Source organism: Sorex fumeus, unplaced genomic scaffold, assembly GCF_029834395.1.
Source record: "Sorex fumeus unplaced genomic scaffold, SorFum_2.1 ptg000136l, whole genome shotgun sequence".
NCBI lineage: Eukaryota > Metazoa > Chordata > Mammalia > Eulipotyphla > Soricidae > Sorex > Sorex fumeus.
In genome coordinates, this window is record NW_026606193.1 from 2,937,098 (window position 1) to 2,956,059 (window position 18,962).

Here is an 18,962-nt window from a genome sequence, read left to right on the forward strand (position 1 = left end):
CAGACACGAGTGACCTGAGGGGGAGCGTCTCCTTCAGGATGCCCAGGGCTTCCTGCCAGCAGGGATTTGGGGCAGGGTCGGGCTTTTACTGCACTCTCAGAGGTTTTCTGACTTCTGCTAGGCCAGTTGTTTGTCCGTCCTTTCCTACTTTATGAAAAGTTCTGTCTTTCATTTGCGACGATCTCTTAGCCAGACTGGTCCTGAGGGTTTCTGCCTTTCGTGTCCCTTTTCTGTAGTAACAGTGATGTTTGGGGAGGGCCTCTGTGTGCTTGATCTCCAGCAAATAATTAGAATTTTCCTACTGTTTCAATTTGCATTTCCTGGTTGAATGTGTTTTTCATCTTTATGGACCATTTTTTACTGCTCCTTCATGAATTACCTGCTTATCTCTCGGCTGTTTTTCTTTCAGGAACTCGTCATTTTCTTATCAATTGTAATCGGTCCCTTTTTATTGTGTTTATTAACTCACTGTGTGTAGAATTTGCAGCAAATGTTTCTTCCAATTTGTCATTCGCTTTTAACTTTTATATTTTTGTACATAAAAAAAAGGCTCTTTAGTTTTTATATACTATGGACTGTGGAATTCTTTCATTATTAAAATTCGTATTAATTGAAAGTATTTAATTATGGAGTTATTCAATCTTCCAGTGACCTTATGCACAGACAAGCCCCCCTTTTAAGTCTGGTATCTGAAAAACACATTATCTACTAGATATTTAAATTTTAATATTTTTGTTTTTGATTTTTATTAATATGAAATTCGGGCTGGAGTGATAGCACAGCAGGTAGGGCGTTTGCCTTGCACGCAGCCAACATGACGGACTCAAGTTCGATTCCTCCACCCCTCTCGGAGAGCCCGGCAAGCTACCAGGAGTATCTCACCCACACAGCAAAGCCTGGCAAGCTACTCATGACATATTCAATATGCCAAACACAGTAACAACAAGTGTCACAATGGAGACATTACTGGGCCCGCTCAAGCAAATCAATGAACAACGGGAGGACAGTGACAGTGAATATGAAATTAATATACAATGGAAATTAATAATTGATAAGTATGGCATGTATGCTATCAAAAGATTATGTGCAATCTACTGAACAAGTTAAAGGAAATACCTATTTGAGCACAAGTAGAATCTTGTCAATGAATCTACTTTGGGAAGAATCTGAATTAAAATTATTCACACTGGAAGTGGCTTAGGAAGGGAGAGTCTCAATTATAGTTCTGGAACTGGGTCACTTACTGTCCAGATGGTAACAAAGACTGTATTGTTAACGATAAGCAGATTGAGGCAACATCTCGAGTGCTGTAGGCTCACTATCGCCAAGAAAGAGTCCTACGCAGAGTGAATTGGGATGAAAGAGGTGTGCTGAATTTGTGTGGTCGTTCTTCCACTGACAACTCTGGCAGTAGGGTTGTCATAAAAGATTACAAGTATGGTATGAGTTTTTTTTTAAGTACTGTGGGATACCAGTGAAGTAAATAGTGTGTCTAAATGCAACAACATTCGGTAAACTGGCAGGCTACCGAATGTAGCCTGCTCACAGGGCAGAGTCTGGCAAACTCCCCGTGGCGTACCCAATATGCCAAATACCAGTAACAATGATGGGTCTCATTCTCCTAAAGAGCCTTGAATATAATCTCAGGGCTAGGATGAAGGAGACGTTACTGGGGCCTGCTCGAGGCAATCGACGAATAACAGGATGATTTGTGATTTGTGATTTGTGAAATGCAACAACAACAAAATGGCGTTTCCTGCCATATGACCCCACAATTCCACCTTTAGACATCTATCCCCAGGATATGAAAATCCTCTTTCCAAAGAACATATGCACGCTATTCATTGCTGCACTCAGTGCAATAGGGACTGTGGGTCATCGCTTGGGAAAATTTGGAAGCAAAGGAACTACTGGTCGGAGACTCTACGAGCCCTAGACCATGTCTAACAAGCTAAGTCGTACTTACAAGCCTATCCTCTGGGCTCGAACCCAGAGTCCATGCCGTAACAGAGCCACAGAGGCAGGGCTTGCGATGTAAAACCGGAAAGAGGCCAGTTCTAGTGACAGAGGGAAACTCTCCTGACTAAGGAAGTCATTTCTAGATGTCCTAATACTGTGTTGGGTGGATTTTATAATGTCATGGGAAGCTTTGACCTGCAGTAAGTGGGATGGTTATATCAGAGCTACTGTAGTGACTCTGGTCTTGAGGAAAAGGAGAAAAGGGTTGATACATTCAGAGACCTACGGCTTATGACAAAAGAACGTCTGAGCTGACCAGGAGAGCTGGGAACTAACTCCCCAGAGAGCCGACAGGTAACTCCACTCACTGGAACAGTGCTCACCTGGGGACAAGGTATTCTTAAGAAATATCTGCACTTTTTATTGTGTCCGTTTATTCTTTCCTGAGCAAATCCAGTCTAAAAATCTTCCCTGCTCACAGACGCCAGAAGAATGAAGGCATCTAGAAGTGGATAATCCAGGGAGCAACCCTTCCTCAGCCAAGGCAAGGTGAACAAAGCGACGAGGTTTGAAAAGCAAAACCAGAATGAAAAGCAGGAACCTGGATCCCCAGAGATTCTTGGAAACCACTAGCAAGTCTCATGCTTCCTGGGGTAGCAATTGTACCTGGTACAGCCAGTAGAAAGAGTAGACACTATAGTGGGTCCCCCAGAGAGTGTTTCTGTGAAGGTGTTTCTCTGAAGGCATTTTGTAGATAGAGTGAATATCTATAATCCATTTACAATTATTTTCTTAAAGGAGATTGCCATCAATAAATTAGGTGAATAAATAAATTTGCCTCATCCAAAGAGTTTGAAGCCTAAATTGGTATTTATCAGAAAAGAAGAAATTTTGCCTCTGTCCTGAAGCATTAACTCATTAGCTCCTGGAATCTGGACTGTGTCCCCTTCAATGCAAAGGGAACTGCATCTGGGACCAAGTAGAGGCTATTTAAATGGAGTGATCACCTCTGGGTGAGCCCAGCACAGTTACAAGAATCTTTGCAAGGAACGAGTAAGGAGGCGGAAGCAGAAAAAGAGGTGTGACAACTGACGAAGATATCATCTTCTTGGTTCTATTTGCTTTTATTTGGGGGGAGGGGGCCATACCTGGTGGTGCTCGGGGGCTAGCCCTGGCCTTGTGCTTGGGGGCCGTTCCTAGCACACTACTGGGATCATGCAGTGAGAGATAGAAGCCAGATCTCTCTGTGTCCTCCTAGAGACAGATTTTAATCTTTTAAATTTTTGTTTCAATTTTTCTGCACTTAAAACTGAACCATCAAGTCCTAGAGATACTGAGTCTGGGGAACGGCCTATAACATTCAAAAGGCAGGAAGCACCTTCCTGCTATCACAGACTTAGTTTGGCTTTGAGGCTGGGGGGTGGCATACCTAGCCTCGGAAGCACAGGGTCAGCAATGCTCAGGCCACACACGGTCCTGTTTCCTCACTCAGGGAAGAGGCAGATTTTTTTTTAAATTTTTATTAGTGAGACATCATGAGGTACAGTTGCAGACTTACACATTTTTGTGCTTGGGTTTCAATTGTACAATGATCAAACACCCATCGCTCCACCAGTGCCCATTTCCCACCACCACGGATCCCAGAATCCCTCCCACCCCCCATCCCCCCCATCCCACCCTGCCCCTGTGGCAGGGCATTCCCCTCTGTTTTCTCTCTCTCCTTTTAGGTGTTGTGGTTTGCAAAAGAGGCAATGGGTGACAATCATGTTTGGTCTATAGTCTACTTTCCGCATGCTTCTCCCATCCTGGGAGTATCCTCCCAACACCCTTCATTTGGTGTTCCCTCCTCTCTCTGAGCTCCCTTTTCCCCTAGTATGTGTGGCTGGCTTCCAAGCCATGGAATAAACCTCCTGGTACTAATCTCGGCCATTCTTGCGTGTTAGTCTCCTATTTTGTTACTTTATGTTCCCCAGATGAATGCAATCTTTCTATGTCTATCCCTTTCTTTCTGAGTCATTTCTCTTAACATGATACTTTTCATGTAGTACCACTTGTATGTATATTTCATGACTTAGGAGGCAGATTTTTAAATGTGATGCTGCTGTGAGAATGAAGAAGAAACCAAGAGATGCAGCCAGCCTTTAGAAGCTGGATAGAATAAGGGAATGATGTGACCCCTAGAAGCTCAAGGGAAATTCTGACCCTCATGTTTTTGACCCAGTAGAACTGGTTTCAGGCCTCTGATCTCTAGAACATAAAGCAAAAGAGTTGTATCATTTTTTTCTTTTTATATTTATTTATTGAATCACTGTGGGAAAAGTTACTAAGCTTTCAGGTTTAAGTCTTGGCCATACAATGATCAAACACCTTTCCCTTCACCAGTACTCATTTTTCACCACCAAGAACCCCAGTATACCTCCCCTCCCACCCCTCCCAATGCCTGTGAGGCAGATGTTTTCTACTTAACTCTTCTCTACATTGATTGCATTCATAATTTCGATAAAAGATGCACCATTATTGTTTAGAATTTCCCCCCAAACAATCAGAATTGCTGAAAAGGCATTGTGAAATATTTTGTTTTCTATTGCTGGTTATGAGAATCATATAATGTCACACGGCCACGATTTTGGATTTCTGCAAAGAGCTAGATAATTACAAGATTGGTTACGGTGTGTCTGGTGTTATGGCCATGCCAGAGAGCCACTCGTGGGGGGTAACTCGTGACCTCAGTAAGGTGTGAAGAACGTGCCGGTACCGCCCCCCCTTCCCATGATACTGCAGTTGCCCCGTCACCATCGAAGAGTTGTATCATTTCAAGCCACTATGCAGTGGTACATCTTTTTTTCCTGTCTTCATTATCCTCTTTCAAAGGGCAGCATTGTTTTCTCTGGTTCAGCTGTGAGGAAACTGAGGCTTGGGGGGAAAGGCCCGGTGCCAAGGTCACGCACCCTCTGGAGACAGAGGCGCAGGGTCTCATGCCGCCGACTGGCTTCCAGGTCTAATGTCCTCCCAGCTGCTTACCTGTCATACCTCATCTCTGGCCCGTTGCCCACATCATGCGAATTTTGCTCGGAGTCCAGTCTGGCTACACGAGCCCTGGCGACTAGCGCTCACTATCTCTTCCTGCCCGAGAGCTTCTTGCCTTGCATTCCTCTCACAACACCTTCACTCTGAACAGTCATGATCGGCCTCAGAGGCCAACTCCAATCCTGGGCATCCTGGGGACACAGTTCTCCCTGGACCGACACCCAATGCCGGGACTAGCTGACTCAGACTTCCCAGAACCTTCATTGCTGTTGCTGTCACTGTCCTGGTCGCCTACCCCACTGCCCCACACCCACGTGGACATGCGCTGCTGGGTGTGAACTCAGGCAAGACAGGGGCTCGACACCCAATGTCTCTTCTGCAGACCACAGCACCCAAAAGGAGAGATAGAACAAAAGGGAGTGCCCTGCCACAGAGGCAGGGTGGGATGGGGATGGGGGGTGGGGTGGGAGGGATACTGGGATTGGTGGGGGTGAGAATGGGCACTGGTGGTGGGATGGGTACTCGATCATTGTATAGCTGAAACCCAAGCACAACAAGTTGTCAGTCTACAACTGTACCTCATGGTGTTTCACTAATTAAAAAAAAAAAAAAAGACAGGGGCTCAACTGCTAGGCTGCATCCCTGGCCTCTATTGCTCCATCTATATAAATAAGGTTCCTTCATGGGTGAGGCTCGTCTGAGCACGTGGAGGGCGGCCTTGAGCACGGATGGCTGTGGCTGGGTTCTGGAGGTTTTTGGCTGCCTGGTCTCTACTTGGGGTGGGGAGGGAAACTCAACCCACACCCTCTGAGAGGCCCCGGTAAAGACAGCCTGGTGTGGGGGCAGGAGACCCTGTGTCCAGAACCCAGTCACAGCCATGCTCAAGGCCACTCTCCACACACTCGGAGGAGCCTCACGCATGAAGGAACCGGCAGAGGAACCCAGGTGTGCAGGACCCGGGACTGAGATCTCCAAGCCTGCTCGGATCAGGACTGGGCCTCCTCCACCCAGATCCCCAGTTTTCCAGCAGCTTGACAGTCACACCCACAAACTGCCCCCGGCGCCATGTAATCTCATCAACGGCCAAGATCCAGAGACTATCAAATTAAAGCTCCCGGAAGAGAGTGAAGCAGTATTGTCTGGAGCAGTACTTCCGACCTCTTATACTGTAGCCCTCTCGGAGAGCCCAGCAAGCTACCAAGAGTATCCCGCCCACACGGCAGAGCCTGGCAAGCTCCCTGTGATGTATTCAACATGCCAAAAACAGTAACAATAATGGGCCTCATTCCCCTGACCCTCAAAGAGCCCCCAATATGGCAGCATTGGGAAGGACAAGTAAGAACACGATGGGGATGAATGGAGACGTTACTGGTGCCCGCTCGAGCAAATTGATGAACAATGGGATGACAAGTGATACAAGTGATGCAGTCATAGGTTGTCATGTTCAGCTTTACATATCAACCTGAATAGGCGATAGAACCTAGTTACTCAACCAAACGCAAATCTAGGTGTTTCTGTGAAGGCATTTTGTATATAGAGTGTAATATCTATAATCCATTTACAATTCTTTTCTTTCCTTTTCGGGGCACACCCAGCAATGCATAGGGGTTACTCCTGGCTTATACACTCAGGAATCACTCCTGGCAGTGCTCAGGGGACCATAGGGGATGCTGGGAACCAAACCCGGGTTGGCCGCGTGTAAGGCAAACACCCTACCCACTGTGCTATTGCTCCTGCCCCTACAATTCTTTTCTTAGAGGAGATTGCCATCAATAAAACAGGTGGACCTCATCCAAAGAGTTTGAGGCCTAAATTGGTATTTATCAGAAAAGAAGACATTAAGAAATTTTGCCTCTGTCATGAAGCATTAACTCCAGCCTGAGTTTGTTTTTTTAATTGAATCACCATGAGATAGTTACAAAGCTTTCATGTTTGAGTCTCAGTCATACAATGATGGAACACCCATCCCTCCACCAGTGCACATTCTCCACTACCAATGTCCCCAGTCACAATCATAATCTTATTATGACATCTTATTATCTCATTCCTACTTTGGACAAACTGGCAGGCTACCGAATGTAACCTGCCCACATAGCGGAGTCTGGCAAACTCCTTGTGGCGTACCCAATATGCCAAATACCAGCAACAATGATGGGTCTCATTCTCCTAAAGAGCCTTGAATATAGCACTTTCTTAAAAATCTCAGGGCTAGGATGAAGGAGACGTTACTGGGGCCTGCTTGAGGCAATCGACGAATAACAGGATGGTCATGATTCATGATTCGTGAATGTCCCCAGTATCTCCCCCTTTCCAATCCTCCCCCTGCCTACCTGCCTGCATGGCAGACAATTTCCCCTATACTCTCTCTCTCTGCTTTTGGGCATTATGGTTTGCAATACAGATACTGAGAGGCCATCACTTTCAGGGCCTTTATCTACTTTCAGCACACATCTCCCATCCTGATTGACGCCTCCAACCATCACTGACTTAGTGATCCCTTCTCTGCCCCAGCTGCCTATAGCACTGTCCTCCCATTGTTCATCAATTTGCTGAAGCAGGCCCAGTAACATTCACAACAAATTGTGAGACTTGTTGCTACTGTGTTTGGCATATCGAATACGTCACAGGGAGTTTGCCAGTCTCTGCCGTGCAGGCGAGATACTCTCGGTAGTTTGCCAGGCTCTCCGAGAGGGGTGGAGGAATCAAACCCAGGTCGGCCATGTCGGCCACGTGCAAGGCAAACACCCTACCCACTGTGCTATCGGTGAGCATAGAGTGGTTTTGTAAAACATGCCCTTTAAGGCATACATAGACCAGACATGGGCTGGGCATGGGCCAGTCATGGGCCATGAATATGACAAGGACCGTATCTAAGTGGGGATGTTAGCAGCACTCCCGGGTCCCCAGATGATGGGCATGTTATTAACCTTACAGCTTGTTTTTAATTGAATCACTGTGAGAGAGTTACAAAGCTTTCATGTTTGAGTCTCAGTCATACAATGATGGAACACCCATCCCTCCACCAGTGCACCTGAACTCACCCGGTGATGCTCAGGGGTCACTTTTGGTGGCACTCAGGCAACCAGATGGGATGCTGGGGATTGAACCCAGGTCGGCCACGTGCAAAGAAGAAAGCACCTTACTCATGGTGCTGTCTCCCCGGCGGCCACCACCTTACAACTTTTTTTCCAGTAAGAAAATCATAATGCCCAAGAATCCTCTTTGAAATTTGCATTTTATTTATTGTTTCAGTCAATAACTAGTTTCCAGTGGGGCTTTACACACATTTGAGCTGTGGAGGAAACATCCTTGCCCCACAGGTGCTGGGACTCGCAGATCCTATGATGCGAGTATTGGTAGGTATTGGTAGGCAGTAAAGCAATGCTTTGGACAGTCCCAACAGTAAAGAGGCAGCATCGATCCCTGTGAGCTCAGCACAAGGTGATGTCATCTGCATGAAAATAAGGGCTGAAGCAATAGCATCGCGGGTAGGGCGTTTGCCTTGTACGTGGCCAACCCGGGTTCGATTCCTCCATCCCTCTCGGAGAGCCCGGCAAGCCTCCGAGAGTATTGCATCCGCACGGCTAAGCCTGGCAAGCTCCCTGTGGCATATTCAATATGCCAGAACAGTAAAAAGTCTCTCAATGGAGACATTACTGGTGCCTGCTGGAGCAAATCGATGAACAATGGGACGACAGTGCTACAGTGTTACAGTGCAGGAAAATAAAATTACTCTTTCATCAAAGGTATATTAAATGACCACGTGCCCAGAGCATCTCCCCTGGATCTAGAAAAACCCCTCACTGCCATTTGGGGACCAGGTGCAAGGCCCGAGAGCTATTCATCAGACTGGAAATGGTCGATTTCGTTTGGCTCTGGACTTTGCTTTGGGCGTCACACCCAGCAGTGCTCACGGCTTAATTCCAGCTCTGGGTGATTCCTGGGGGTGCTCAGGGGACCCTGAGTGCCAGGGATAAAATCAGGGTGCAGGGAAGAACCTGGCCGCCGTTGTGTTATACACACACCTTCACCCCTGCTCACTCTCTCTCTCCAGCCCCCAACTAGTACAATCTGGATCATTTGGACCAGAGCAGTCCAGCAGGACTTAAGCAAGGTAAAGAAACGGGTGTTCCTGACCTTTATAATTCAGAGTTCATCACCAATGCCTCACTTGTAGTCAGCAGCGGGAGAAACTTCCAGCAGAGAAGGTGAAGCGAAGGCCTGGTTCAGGACGAGGCAGACTCTACGTCGTCAAGCTGAAAACTGGTCTCATGGGAATCTAGTGCTGTCTCCAGAGAACCTTGAAGGAATATATTGAGAATTTCTCTCACTTTTTTTGTTTGTTTGTTTGTTTTTTGGGGGGGTCACACCCTGCGATGCTCAGGGGTTGCTCCTGGCTCTGCACTCTGGAATCACTCCTGGCAGTGCTTGGGTGACCCTATGGAATGCTGGACGTCACCAAATCAAATGCCCTATGCACTGTGCTGTTGCTCCAGCCCCACTGGGAGTTTCTTCATGGTTACTTTGGATGGACAGGGGTTCCTGGACACCGTCTGTTTCATCCTGGATTTGGAGGGCGCAGGAAAGGAAGAGCAGGGATGAAGAGAGATAGGGAGAGGTGTGGACGGACATGGAGAAAGCCCACCACAGCCTGGTCTGTGCGTCTCAGAGCGATGCCTGCCAGATACCCGCCACCCAGCCCACTCTGGTCCAAAGCAGGCAGCAAGACTGACTGGCCCTGATGTCCAGGCTCTGAGGGACCCCGCGCACCGTTGGAGTGTGCAGAGGGCCCAGCTCAGAGGAACTGGGCCCAGCTCCCTAGAAGGCTCTCCAGGACTGTGCTCCCAGCCTGGCGAGCTCCCCATGCCCAGGTCCTCAGGGCCTGGAGGCTCAAGTTCCTCACATGGCAGGAGGACCCCCGCTGCCTCTGAAACTGCCCAGGGCAGGGGCCAGCGTGCAAAGGCCCTGAGGCTCCCTGGGTCCTAGCTCCAGCTCCGCCAAAGAGCCTCTAGCCAAGCCTATGTGGAGCTCTGTGCTGACAGTCCACCTTGCAAGGCCCGGGAGATTTCGAGAGCAGACACCTACCTGCGCGGCGGCTGGCTTCCGGGGATAGCTGGCCAGATGCTCGGTGCAGGGTCGAGGTGGGAGGGGACTCTGGCGCCCACCGCCCACTGTCAGCAAAGCACCAGCCCCCTCCCCGCCCGGGCCTCACAAGTTACAAGTTCCTGGACAACCCGCCAGGGACAAAACTTGCAACCAGGACCCGCCCTCCAGGTTCCAGTCTGAGCTCCAGCACAAACACCCTCCAGGCCTGGCTGGCTCAGAGCCAGACGCACCTGACATCAATCACATCCAGGGCTGCAAACTCTGGGGTCTGCGGGGCACTGCGTGGGCAGCGCCAGGGGTGACGCCCACAGCTTCTGCTCGCGGACTCTTTGCCTCTGGTCCCTGGTAGCCAATACAAGTCTCGCTGTCCCTGCCTTCTGCGGCGATTGGTGCTTCTTAGGCTTTGAATCCAACTTGTAGGATTGTTTTCTAGTCTTTTCCTTGGAGCCAGTGTTTATGTTTGGACCCAAACATAGAAGCAGAGTCCGGACGGACTTTTAGCCCATCATGCTGCGCGCCTGAAGGATGGACTGAAGATACAGACGCTTAGGCAGATTTTTTTTTAGTAAAATAGCTTATTGCCATTTTGCTACGTGTTTTCTTTAATGTCTATTGTTTTGTTGGCGTTCAAATTCTATTTTTCTCTGTTTCTTTTAAGCATCCCCTTCCTGAGGTTTACACAGATGCATGTAATTTACACAATTGATTGTACCCTACTTTTTTTTTCTTTTTTGGGTCACACCCAGCGATGCTCAGGGCTTACTCCTGGCTCTGCACTCAGGAATTACTCCTGGCAGTGCTCAGAGGACCATATGCTGGGAACCGAACCTGGGTGGGCAGCGTGCAAGGCAAATGCCCTACCTGCTGTGCTATCACTACAGCCCATTGTAGCCTATTTTAAATTGGAAGCTCAGAGGGCTCTCTCTCTGCCTTGCTTGAAGACTTCTTCCCTGACCAACACCTCCTTGTGTTCCTCCATGGTTTTAATCTCAGCAAGCACCTGCCATCTGAATTCTTGGTAGTTTCCTTAGTTCTATTCATTAGAACTCTTCCCCTAGAATTTTGTATAGACCCTTTAATCGAGGTGGATTCCTTGGCCTCAATGTTACGCTTATTTCTACGCATTGAGCTAAAGGCCTTTCCTTCCAGTGCTGATGTAATCTTGTGTGTTTTGGAGGCGGTGGTCTCCCAAGCAGGGTTTAGTGGCCCAGGGGCTACGTCTAGTGATACTCAGCCCAACTCTGCATGTGGGATTGTCCCTGTTTAGACCATAAAAGTGGTGCTCAGAGGTCGTGCAGTGCCAGGTACGTGTGTCCCCCCCGCCCCCCCACTCCCAGGTGACTAAAACATGCTGATGAGTCTTGGATGCTGGAGGTTCCACAGGTTTGACCCCTACGACGTCACAGGACTACAGTTAAAGAGCCAGCCAGGGGTGGAACCCAGCCTACTGGATGGGGGCAGGGATATGGGAAGCTTGGAGGTCACCATCATAGTCCATATTTCCTGTACTGCTCAAGCTGCGAAGTGTCCATGACCACTATGTGTTCAGGGTTTATAACTTCGGGGTGATTCCAAGTGTGCAAGTATCGCAAACAACTTTGTGTGACCTCTTCCATCAGAATATCTACAACAATAATGGATGGGAAAGGGGAGAAAAAGATGCAAGGCTTTAAAAAATGTAGCAAGGGGCAGGACAGTCATTTTATAATGATTAAGAGGACATACCTATACATATATGTGCCAGACAAAGTAGCAGCAAATTAGATAAAGCAATTATCATCAGACCTAAAGACTGACACTGATAGCAGACCAGTAGTTACTAGGGAATGTCAATGCTCCAGACCCACCCAGGAGCATCAACTAAATCGCAAAGAAAATCAACAAGGAGACAACATTTTTTTTCTTTTTGGGTCACACCCGACAATGCTCAGGGGTTACTCCAGGCTCATGCACTCAGGAATTACTCCTGGCGGTGCTCAGGGGACCATATAGGATGCTGGGAGTCGAACCCGGGTTGGCTACGTGCAGGGCAAACACCCTACCTGTTGTGCTATCGTCCCAGCCCCAACAAGGAGACAACTTTAAGAAAAGAATTAACCAGTCCAGATGGGTTAATTTCTAATGGAACCAGAAAGTCCAGGGTTTAGGATAACCAGTCCATACAGGTTAATTTCTAAGGGAACCAGAGAGGCAGCCCAGGGTCTGGGATAACCAGCCCAGATGGGCCCTATAGAACAACTCTAAGGGAACCAGAGAGATTGTAAGGGGCTGGGACACATGCCGTTAGTGTCACCCAACCCTGGTTCTGTCCCTGGAATCACGTGCTCCCCTGATTACCTGGTGTAGGTCTAGAGCCTTCTGGAACCTTTTCACCCCCAGCACGGCTACCTGTAGCCCTGAAAACTTTGCGCGATTCCAAGGTGGGCTGAGCCGTCCCTGGAACCAAGGGCTGAGCAGTGCTGCACACTTGGGCCTTTGCGTGAAAGCGCAAGGCTGGTTTCCTGACAATTGCCGGGAATCTCCCTGGACTTCCTGTGCAGCACCTGAAAGGCCCCCCAAAAAGACAAACTAGAAGGAACTCCTGTTTCCCTGGATTTGGGTATGCATCTTTGGGAGTAACGATCTGAGGATGCTGTGCTATCCGCACCCAAATGATCACACACAAATTTGATTTGTCCCAATGCCGGTGACATGAATTTGGTCACTTACATTGCCTCTGCCTTCTTCCCTACAGCAGTAGATAACGTTGTCCTCCATTTCTAATCAAGGCATATCTTTATTATTAACAAACCCTTAATGCAGTTTATATTATATTAGTCTCTAAGGATTCAGAGACCTATTTCTCAAGACCACCCCCATGCTGCGACCACTCTCCACACACATGAAGGTACCGGCAGAGGAACAAAGGTACGCAGGTCCTGGGGCTGAGATCTCCAAGCATACTCGGATCGGGGCTGAGCATCCTCCACCTAGATCCTCCAAATTCCAGTAAGCGGGGGTCACACCCACCAACTGGCCCTCTGGCACCGTGTAATCCCATCAACGGACAAGACCCAGAGACTACAAAACCCAGCTCCCGGAAACGACATCTTATTATCTCATTTCTACTTTGGACAAACTGGCAGACTATGAATGTAGCCTGCCCACACGGCAGAGTCTGGCAAACTCCCCGTGGCGTACCCAATATGCCAAATACCAGTAACAATGAAGGGTCTCATTTTCCTAACTCTGAAAGAGCCTTGAATATGGCGCTTTTTTTAAAAGTCTCAGGGCTAGGACGAAGGAGATGTTACTGGGGCCTGCTCGAGGCACTCGACGAATAACAGGATGGTTGTGATTGTGATTTCTCAAGGCCAGGAAATCTATTGTTATTACATAGTTTGAGCTTCTGTTGTCCTATTTTATTAGCAGAAGACTCTTCAAAACAGCTCCTGTATTCTGTGCACAGGTCCCCATCCTTCCCTGAGCACTCTCACTTCAGACATGCGACCTCAGCATGGTACTTACCAACATGATATACGTCATGATTTTTATGCCTCGTCCCTGCCATCCACCCATTTCTCCAAGAACGCAGGTTCTTTTGCCAGGAACAGTTTTACTTAAAAATCGACATCTTGGATCTAGCTTGCTCATTGCTTATCTGGACCCTGAAAATGAAAAGGAAAAAAAAAAGGTAGGGAATATATTTAGACACTTTCATCTATACTATCTATATTTATTACTCTACACGTATTGAAACCCATATTTCATATCAAAATCTCCAAATCTCACACTCTCTCCATTTTTGTATCTGTAACCTCCTCCTTTGATGGTGAAAAAAAAAAACTTACTCTAATTGTCCTCAAATACTCTTTCCAAGAATATTTCTGGGTGTTACTAACCCAGGTCTCCTCTCACCCTGTAGGAACACAGAACTCCTCTCTCTGCTTAGCTGCCAGAGTCTTCTGAGCTGCCACCCCTGGGACATGCTCGGGACTTAGTGGTCACCCACTGCCGTGGCCTCTGCAGGGGTAGTGGCCCTCTCTAGCCTGACTCCGCGCACTTTACTCCGGGTTTTCTACCCCTGAAAATTAGTGCTGATGATCTGTATGATTTGGCAATGATTCAGCTACGTCTCATAAAACTGTCTAAACTCAGAGGAAAGTGAGTATTTGGCAGATGCGCTGTCAAGTCACAGAAAAAAATGTTGAGGTAACAAGCCCGTGTAAGTCTGAGGACTCTACACAGTTGGTGGTGGCATCATGCAGAAGTACCTAGGAGTACCTTCCAGTAAGTAGGAGTAACTTTCAGGGGATAGGCCGTGAATGTCTGACTAACCAGATACTGCATGCATGACTCACCATTCCAGACTACTCACAGTAGTACTTTATGTATATAAAGTAAAGGTGAGTAATCCTTTTTCTGAAAGTTGCATTTCTCTGACACGCATAGCTACTAACAGTTACCACTCTCATTGTTGTTGCTGTTAATTTGGTCTGGAGACCACGCCCGTAAGTGCTCAGGGGTTAATACCTGACTCTGCCCTCAGGGATCACTCCTGACAGTGCTGGGGGCACCATATAGGATACTGGGACCAAACAGCACCCGCTGTGCTGTCTCTCCAGCCCCATGTGAGTTATCTTTAAAGTAACTGGCTTCCTATGGCAGCAGTACTAAGAGAATCGGCATCAGTAGTCGATTCCAATATTCCAATAGTTGATTCCTAATTACCTAAAGTTGGGGAATTTTTTTTCTCTCCAAAAATATACCAGATGAGTTTTCTTTTCATCAAGATCATGAACTATCAGTCTGAGGCTCTTCGTGTTCCTAGGACGAACAGACACCACCATTGGGCTACACTAGCACGCGACAGGGACAAATGGAGATGTTACTGCTGCCCGCTTGAGCAACGATTAATGGGAAGTCAAGTGATCAGTTTTCTTTGTCCTCATCAGAGGTTAGATTTGGACTGTTGTGATATTTCCGGGTGTCTGAAACATCTCACTCATTTCAGCAGAATCTAAGTAAATATTTACATCTGAGCGCAGGGCTAGCCTCTCTGCCTTTTTCTTTCTTCAGTCCTTCATCGTTTCTATATTTTTTACTTATTTAGTTTTAGTTGTGGGCACGGTGGTATGCAATAATGTTAACCCCATCGCTCTCCGCATACAATGTTCCACATCACACGGGAGCGTCCCCCATGCCCAGATTCTTAACGTCTGCTCCTGTTTTGTGCCCCAGCCGGGGGCAAGGCGGGGAAGGACAGCTAAGCATCCCTGCGGCGTGCCTGGAGGACTCGGGAACGGGAACGCCAACTCCGGTGGGACGCAGACGCTCCGCGGGGCGGGGGTCCAGAGAGAGTCCGGCAGGACCTGCTCTGCTCCTGATGCAGAGGACACAGGCGGTGACCAAGGTTAGCCCAGGACCGGTCCATCCCGGAGAAGCCGCGGGTCCCTGGGGCTGCCGCTAGCTGGTTGCAAGGAGCCCGCCCTGAGGGCCTGCGGGTCCCGACCCTCGGAGCGGACTCCTCGGGAGCCCCCGGCGCCCTGCCCTCGCCGGGGAGCTGGGCCAGCGAGCGCAACAGCCCGGCTCTGCCCCGCCGAACGGGCAGGAGGGCACGGGGTGGGGGCAGAGGGGGCGCCGGGCAGGAGGGGACCCCGGGGCGCGCTGGGGACCGGCAGGAGAGCACCCACGGGGACGCCGGGCACCGGGCAGGAGAGCACCCCGGGGCGCGCCGGGGACCAAGGCGCGGCTGCCCGGCGCTAGGGTGTGCGCTGGGAGCCTCCTAATCCCACAGAGGGGGGCGCGCACACGCGGGAGTGCGGGCTGTGTGCAAGAGTGAGCGCGGCGTGCGTGTGTGTGGTGTGCCGTGTGTGTCCGTGTGTCTGTGCTGTGTGGTGCGCGCTATATGGTGTGCGGTGTGTGTTGGTGTGTGTGGTGTGTCGTACATGCGGGAGTGGTGTGGTCTGTGTGCCGTCTGCGTGGCATATAAGGTAAGTGGTGTTGGTGTGCGGTGTGTGCAAGTTTGGGGTGTGTGTGGTGAGCGCAAGTGTGTTGTGGTACGTGTGTGCTGTGTGCAGGTGGGGTGTGGTGTGTGGTGTAGGGATGAGCGCGGTGCAGTCTGTGCGTGCTTGCTGTGCGTAGTCTGGGGTGTGTGCTGTGGGGTGTGTGCGATGTATGTTGTCATGCGGAGGGTGTGCGGTGTCCGCGTGAGTGCGGGGCCGGGCACGCAGCCCCAGATGCAGGGGGCTGCGCGGTGCCACATGGGCGGGTATTTGAGGGGTGCCAGAGCGAGAAGGCGGGGTCGCCTGGGCCCTGGACACCTGCCCGCGGGCTGGACCCGGGCCGTTCCTGGTCCTGGGGCCTCCCGGGTCCGCCTCCTGGAGCTCCGCACCCAGGTCTGTGCTGGTCCGACCGGGCTGGCCGCTGGGTGCGGGGCCGGGCTGGGCGACTCGGCAGGCACCCGGGGCCCCTTTGAGTGCGCTGGAACCGCCCCGCGCGCCAGGTCCGCTTGGAAAGCACCGAGAGGGCGCCCGCAGGGACCCGCGCGCACGCCTGGCCACGTGCACAGTGCTGCACGCACTCACACACCCGCCGTCCCACGGGCGCGCACACACGGTCCTGCACGCACACACACACAGAGTCCCGCGTGCATATCCTGCACCCGCAGTCCTGCACACACACACGCACACACAACCGCACACACACCCTGCACCCGCACAGTCCTACAGGCAGGCACACGGACGCACGCGCGCGCGCACACACACACACACACACACACACACACACAGAGTCCTGCCCGCGTATCCTGAACCCGCAGTCCTGCACACACGCACACGCGCCCTGCACCCGCAGAGTCCTACAGGCAGGCACACAGACGCACGCGCGCACACGCCCACACGCACACACACACAGAGTCCTGCGCGCGTATCCTGAACCCGCAGTCCTGCACACACACACACACGCACACACAACCGCACACACGCCCTGCACCCGCAGAGTCCTACAGGCAGGCACACGGACGCACGCGCACACACACACAGAGTCCTGCGCGCGTATCCTGCACCCGCAGTCCTACACACACACACACACACACACGCCCTGCACCCGCACAGTCCTGCACGCAGGCACACGCACGCACACCCAGAGTCCCGCGCGCATACCCTGCACCCGCAGTCCTGCACACACACTCACACGCACACAGCACAACCGCACACACGCCCTGCACCCGCAGAGTCCCGCAGGCGCACGCCCACGCGCGCACCCCCGCCGCGCGGCCCGCCCCGAGCCCCGCACGCGCGTCCCCACCCCGGGCGGCCGCCGCGGGCCGGTGGCGTCGGGCCGCGCGCCCATTGGGCGCCCGCACGCGCCGGGCCGCGCCCCCATTGGCTGCGCCACACGCGACCGGCGCGCGGAGGCGGGGGCGCGGCCCGGCGGGGGCGGGGGCGCGGGGGCGGCGGCGCGTGCCGGCCTTAAAGGGGCGCGGGCGGCGGCCCCGGGCGCCGGCGGAGCACGCGCCCGGGACGGCGACCGGGACGGGGACCGGGACGGGGACGCCGCCGCCGCGATGTCGCGCCCGCCGCCGCCGCCCGCGCTGCCCTGGGCCGCCGCCGCCGCCGCCGCCGCCGCGCGGGACCCCGGCGAGCTGGCGCTGCTGGACGGCGGCGACCCCCGCGCCTGGCTGCCCGCGCTGCACGGCCTGTGCCCGGCGCGCGCCGCCCGCGCCCAGCCCGGAGAGCCGCCCGGCGGCGGCCCCGCGGCCCGGGGCGGCCCCGACGCGCGCGGGACCCCGGGCCGGGGCGGCGCGCCGGGCCGGGCGCGCGAGCCGGCGTGTGCGGCGCGCCGGGCGGCGGCGGCGGGCGCGGGGCTGCCGGGGGCCGCGGGGGTCCCGGCGGCGGCGCCGGCGAGCGGGGTGCAGAAGCAGCGGCGGCTGGCGGCCAACGCGCGCGAGCGGCGCCGCATGCACGGGCTCAACCACGCCTTCGACCAGCTGCGCAACGTCATCCCGTCCTTCAACAACGACAAGAAGCTCTCCAAGTACGAGACGCTGCAGATGGCGCAGATCTACATCAACGCGCTGTCCGAGCTGCTGCAGGCGCCCGCCGGGGACCCCGCGCCGCCGGGCCCCGCGCTGCTGCCGCCGCCGCCCGCGCTGCCGCCGCTGCCGCCGCCCGCGCCCGCGCCCGAGCCGGGCTGCGACCCCCGCGCGCCGCGCGCCCCGCGCGCCCCGGGCCCCGCGCGCGCCCCGGCCGCGAGCGGCGGCGGCGTTGGCGGCTACGCGGGCCCCCTGGGCGCGCTGCACCTGGCGGCGGCCTTCGAGGGCGGCGCGCTGGCGGCCGTGGTGGCGCAGAAGGGCCTGGCGGGCCCCGACGACCCCAGCAAGACGTCCCCGCGCTCGCACCGCAGCGACGGCGAGTTCTCCCCGCGCTCCCACTACAGCGACTCGGACGAGGCCACCTAGGGCGGGCGCGCGCGCGCCCCCTGCGCTCCCCACGCCACGCCGCGCCGGACCGACGGACGGACGTCGGGGACCCGCCGGGCCCCGGGGCCGGGGTGCGCCCCGCGGCCGGCCCGTCTCTCCTGCCAACACGCTGCTAACTAACGTCTGTCTCCCCGAGATCGCGCGCGCACCGGTGCGGGGGAGCGTCCCGTTCGCAAGGATGCGTTTGGAAAGGCCACAGAGACGCTGCCCACCCCCCGGGACGCGGGCCTGGCTCGGGGACGACGGGACCCGGCGGGAGCGGGCGGCCGGCGGCCGGGAGGTTTGCAGAGCGCGCGCGAACCGCCCGGCGAGCAGGTCGGGTCCCGAGAACCGAGAACGGAGAACCGTGTGGCGGCTTTTCGGAAAACTCGGTGCACGCACTTTACCCAAACGCTGCTGGAGCCGCGGC

At 53.0% G+C, this 18,962-nt stretch overlaps 1 protein-coding gene across 1 annotated transcript; it reads left to right on the forward strand.

Moving 5' to 3' along the window:
- Positions 1–16,019: 16,019 nt before the first annotated feature.
- On the forward strand, positions 16,020–18,532 carry ATOH1 (atonal bHLH transcription factor 1). Its single transcript, XM_056106640.1, has 4 exons — positions 16,020–16,064; positions 17,306–17,662; positions 17,717–18,220; positions 18,260–18,532. Exons 1-4 carry the CDS (start codon positions 16,020–16,022, stop codon positions 18,530–18,532), a joined length of 1,179 nt encoding a protein of 392 aa, XP_055962615.1.
- Positions 18,533–18,962: the final 430 nt, after the last annotated feature.

Coding starts and splice junctions, on each gene's coding strand:
- ATOH1 (XM_056106640.1), top strand. CDS start 16,020: ATGCGGGAGTGGTGTGGTCTGTGTGCCGTCTGCGTGGCATATAAG. Junction 16,065..17,305: donor CCGTCTGCGTGGCATATAAG/GTAAGTGGTGTT, acceptor CTGCACCCGCAG/AGTCCCGCAGGCGCACGCCC. Junction 17,663..17,716: donor CGCGCCCGCCGCCGCCGCCC/GCGCTGCCCTGG, acceptor GACCCCGGCGAG/CTGGCGCTGCTGGACGGCGG.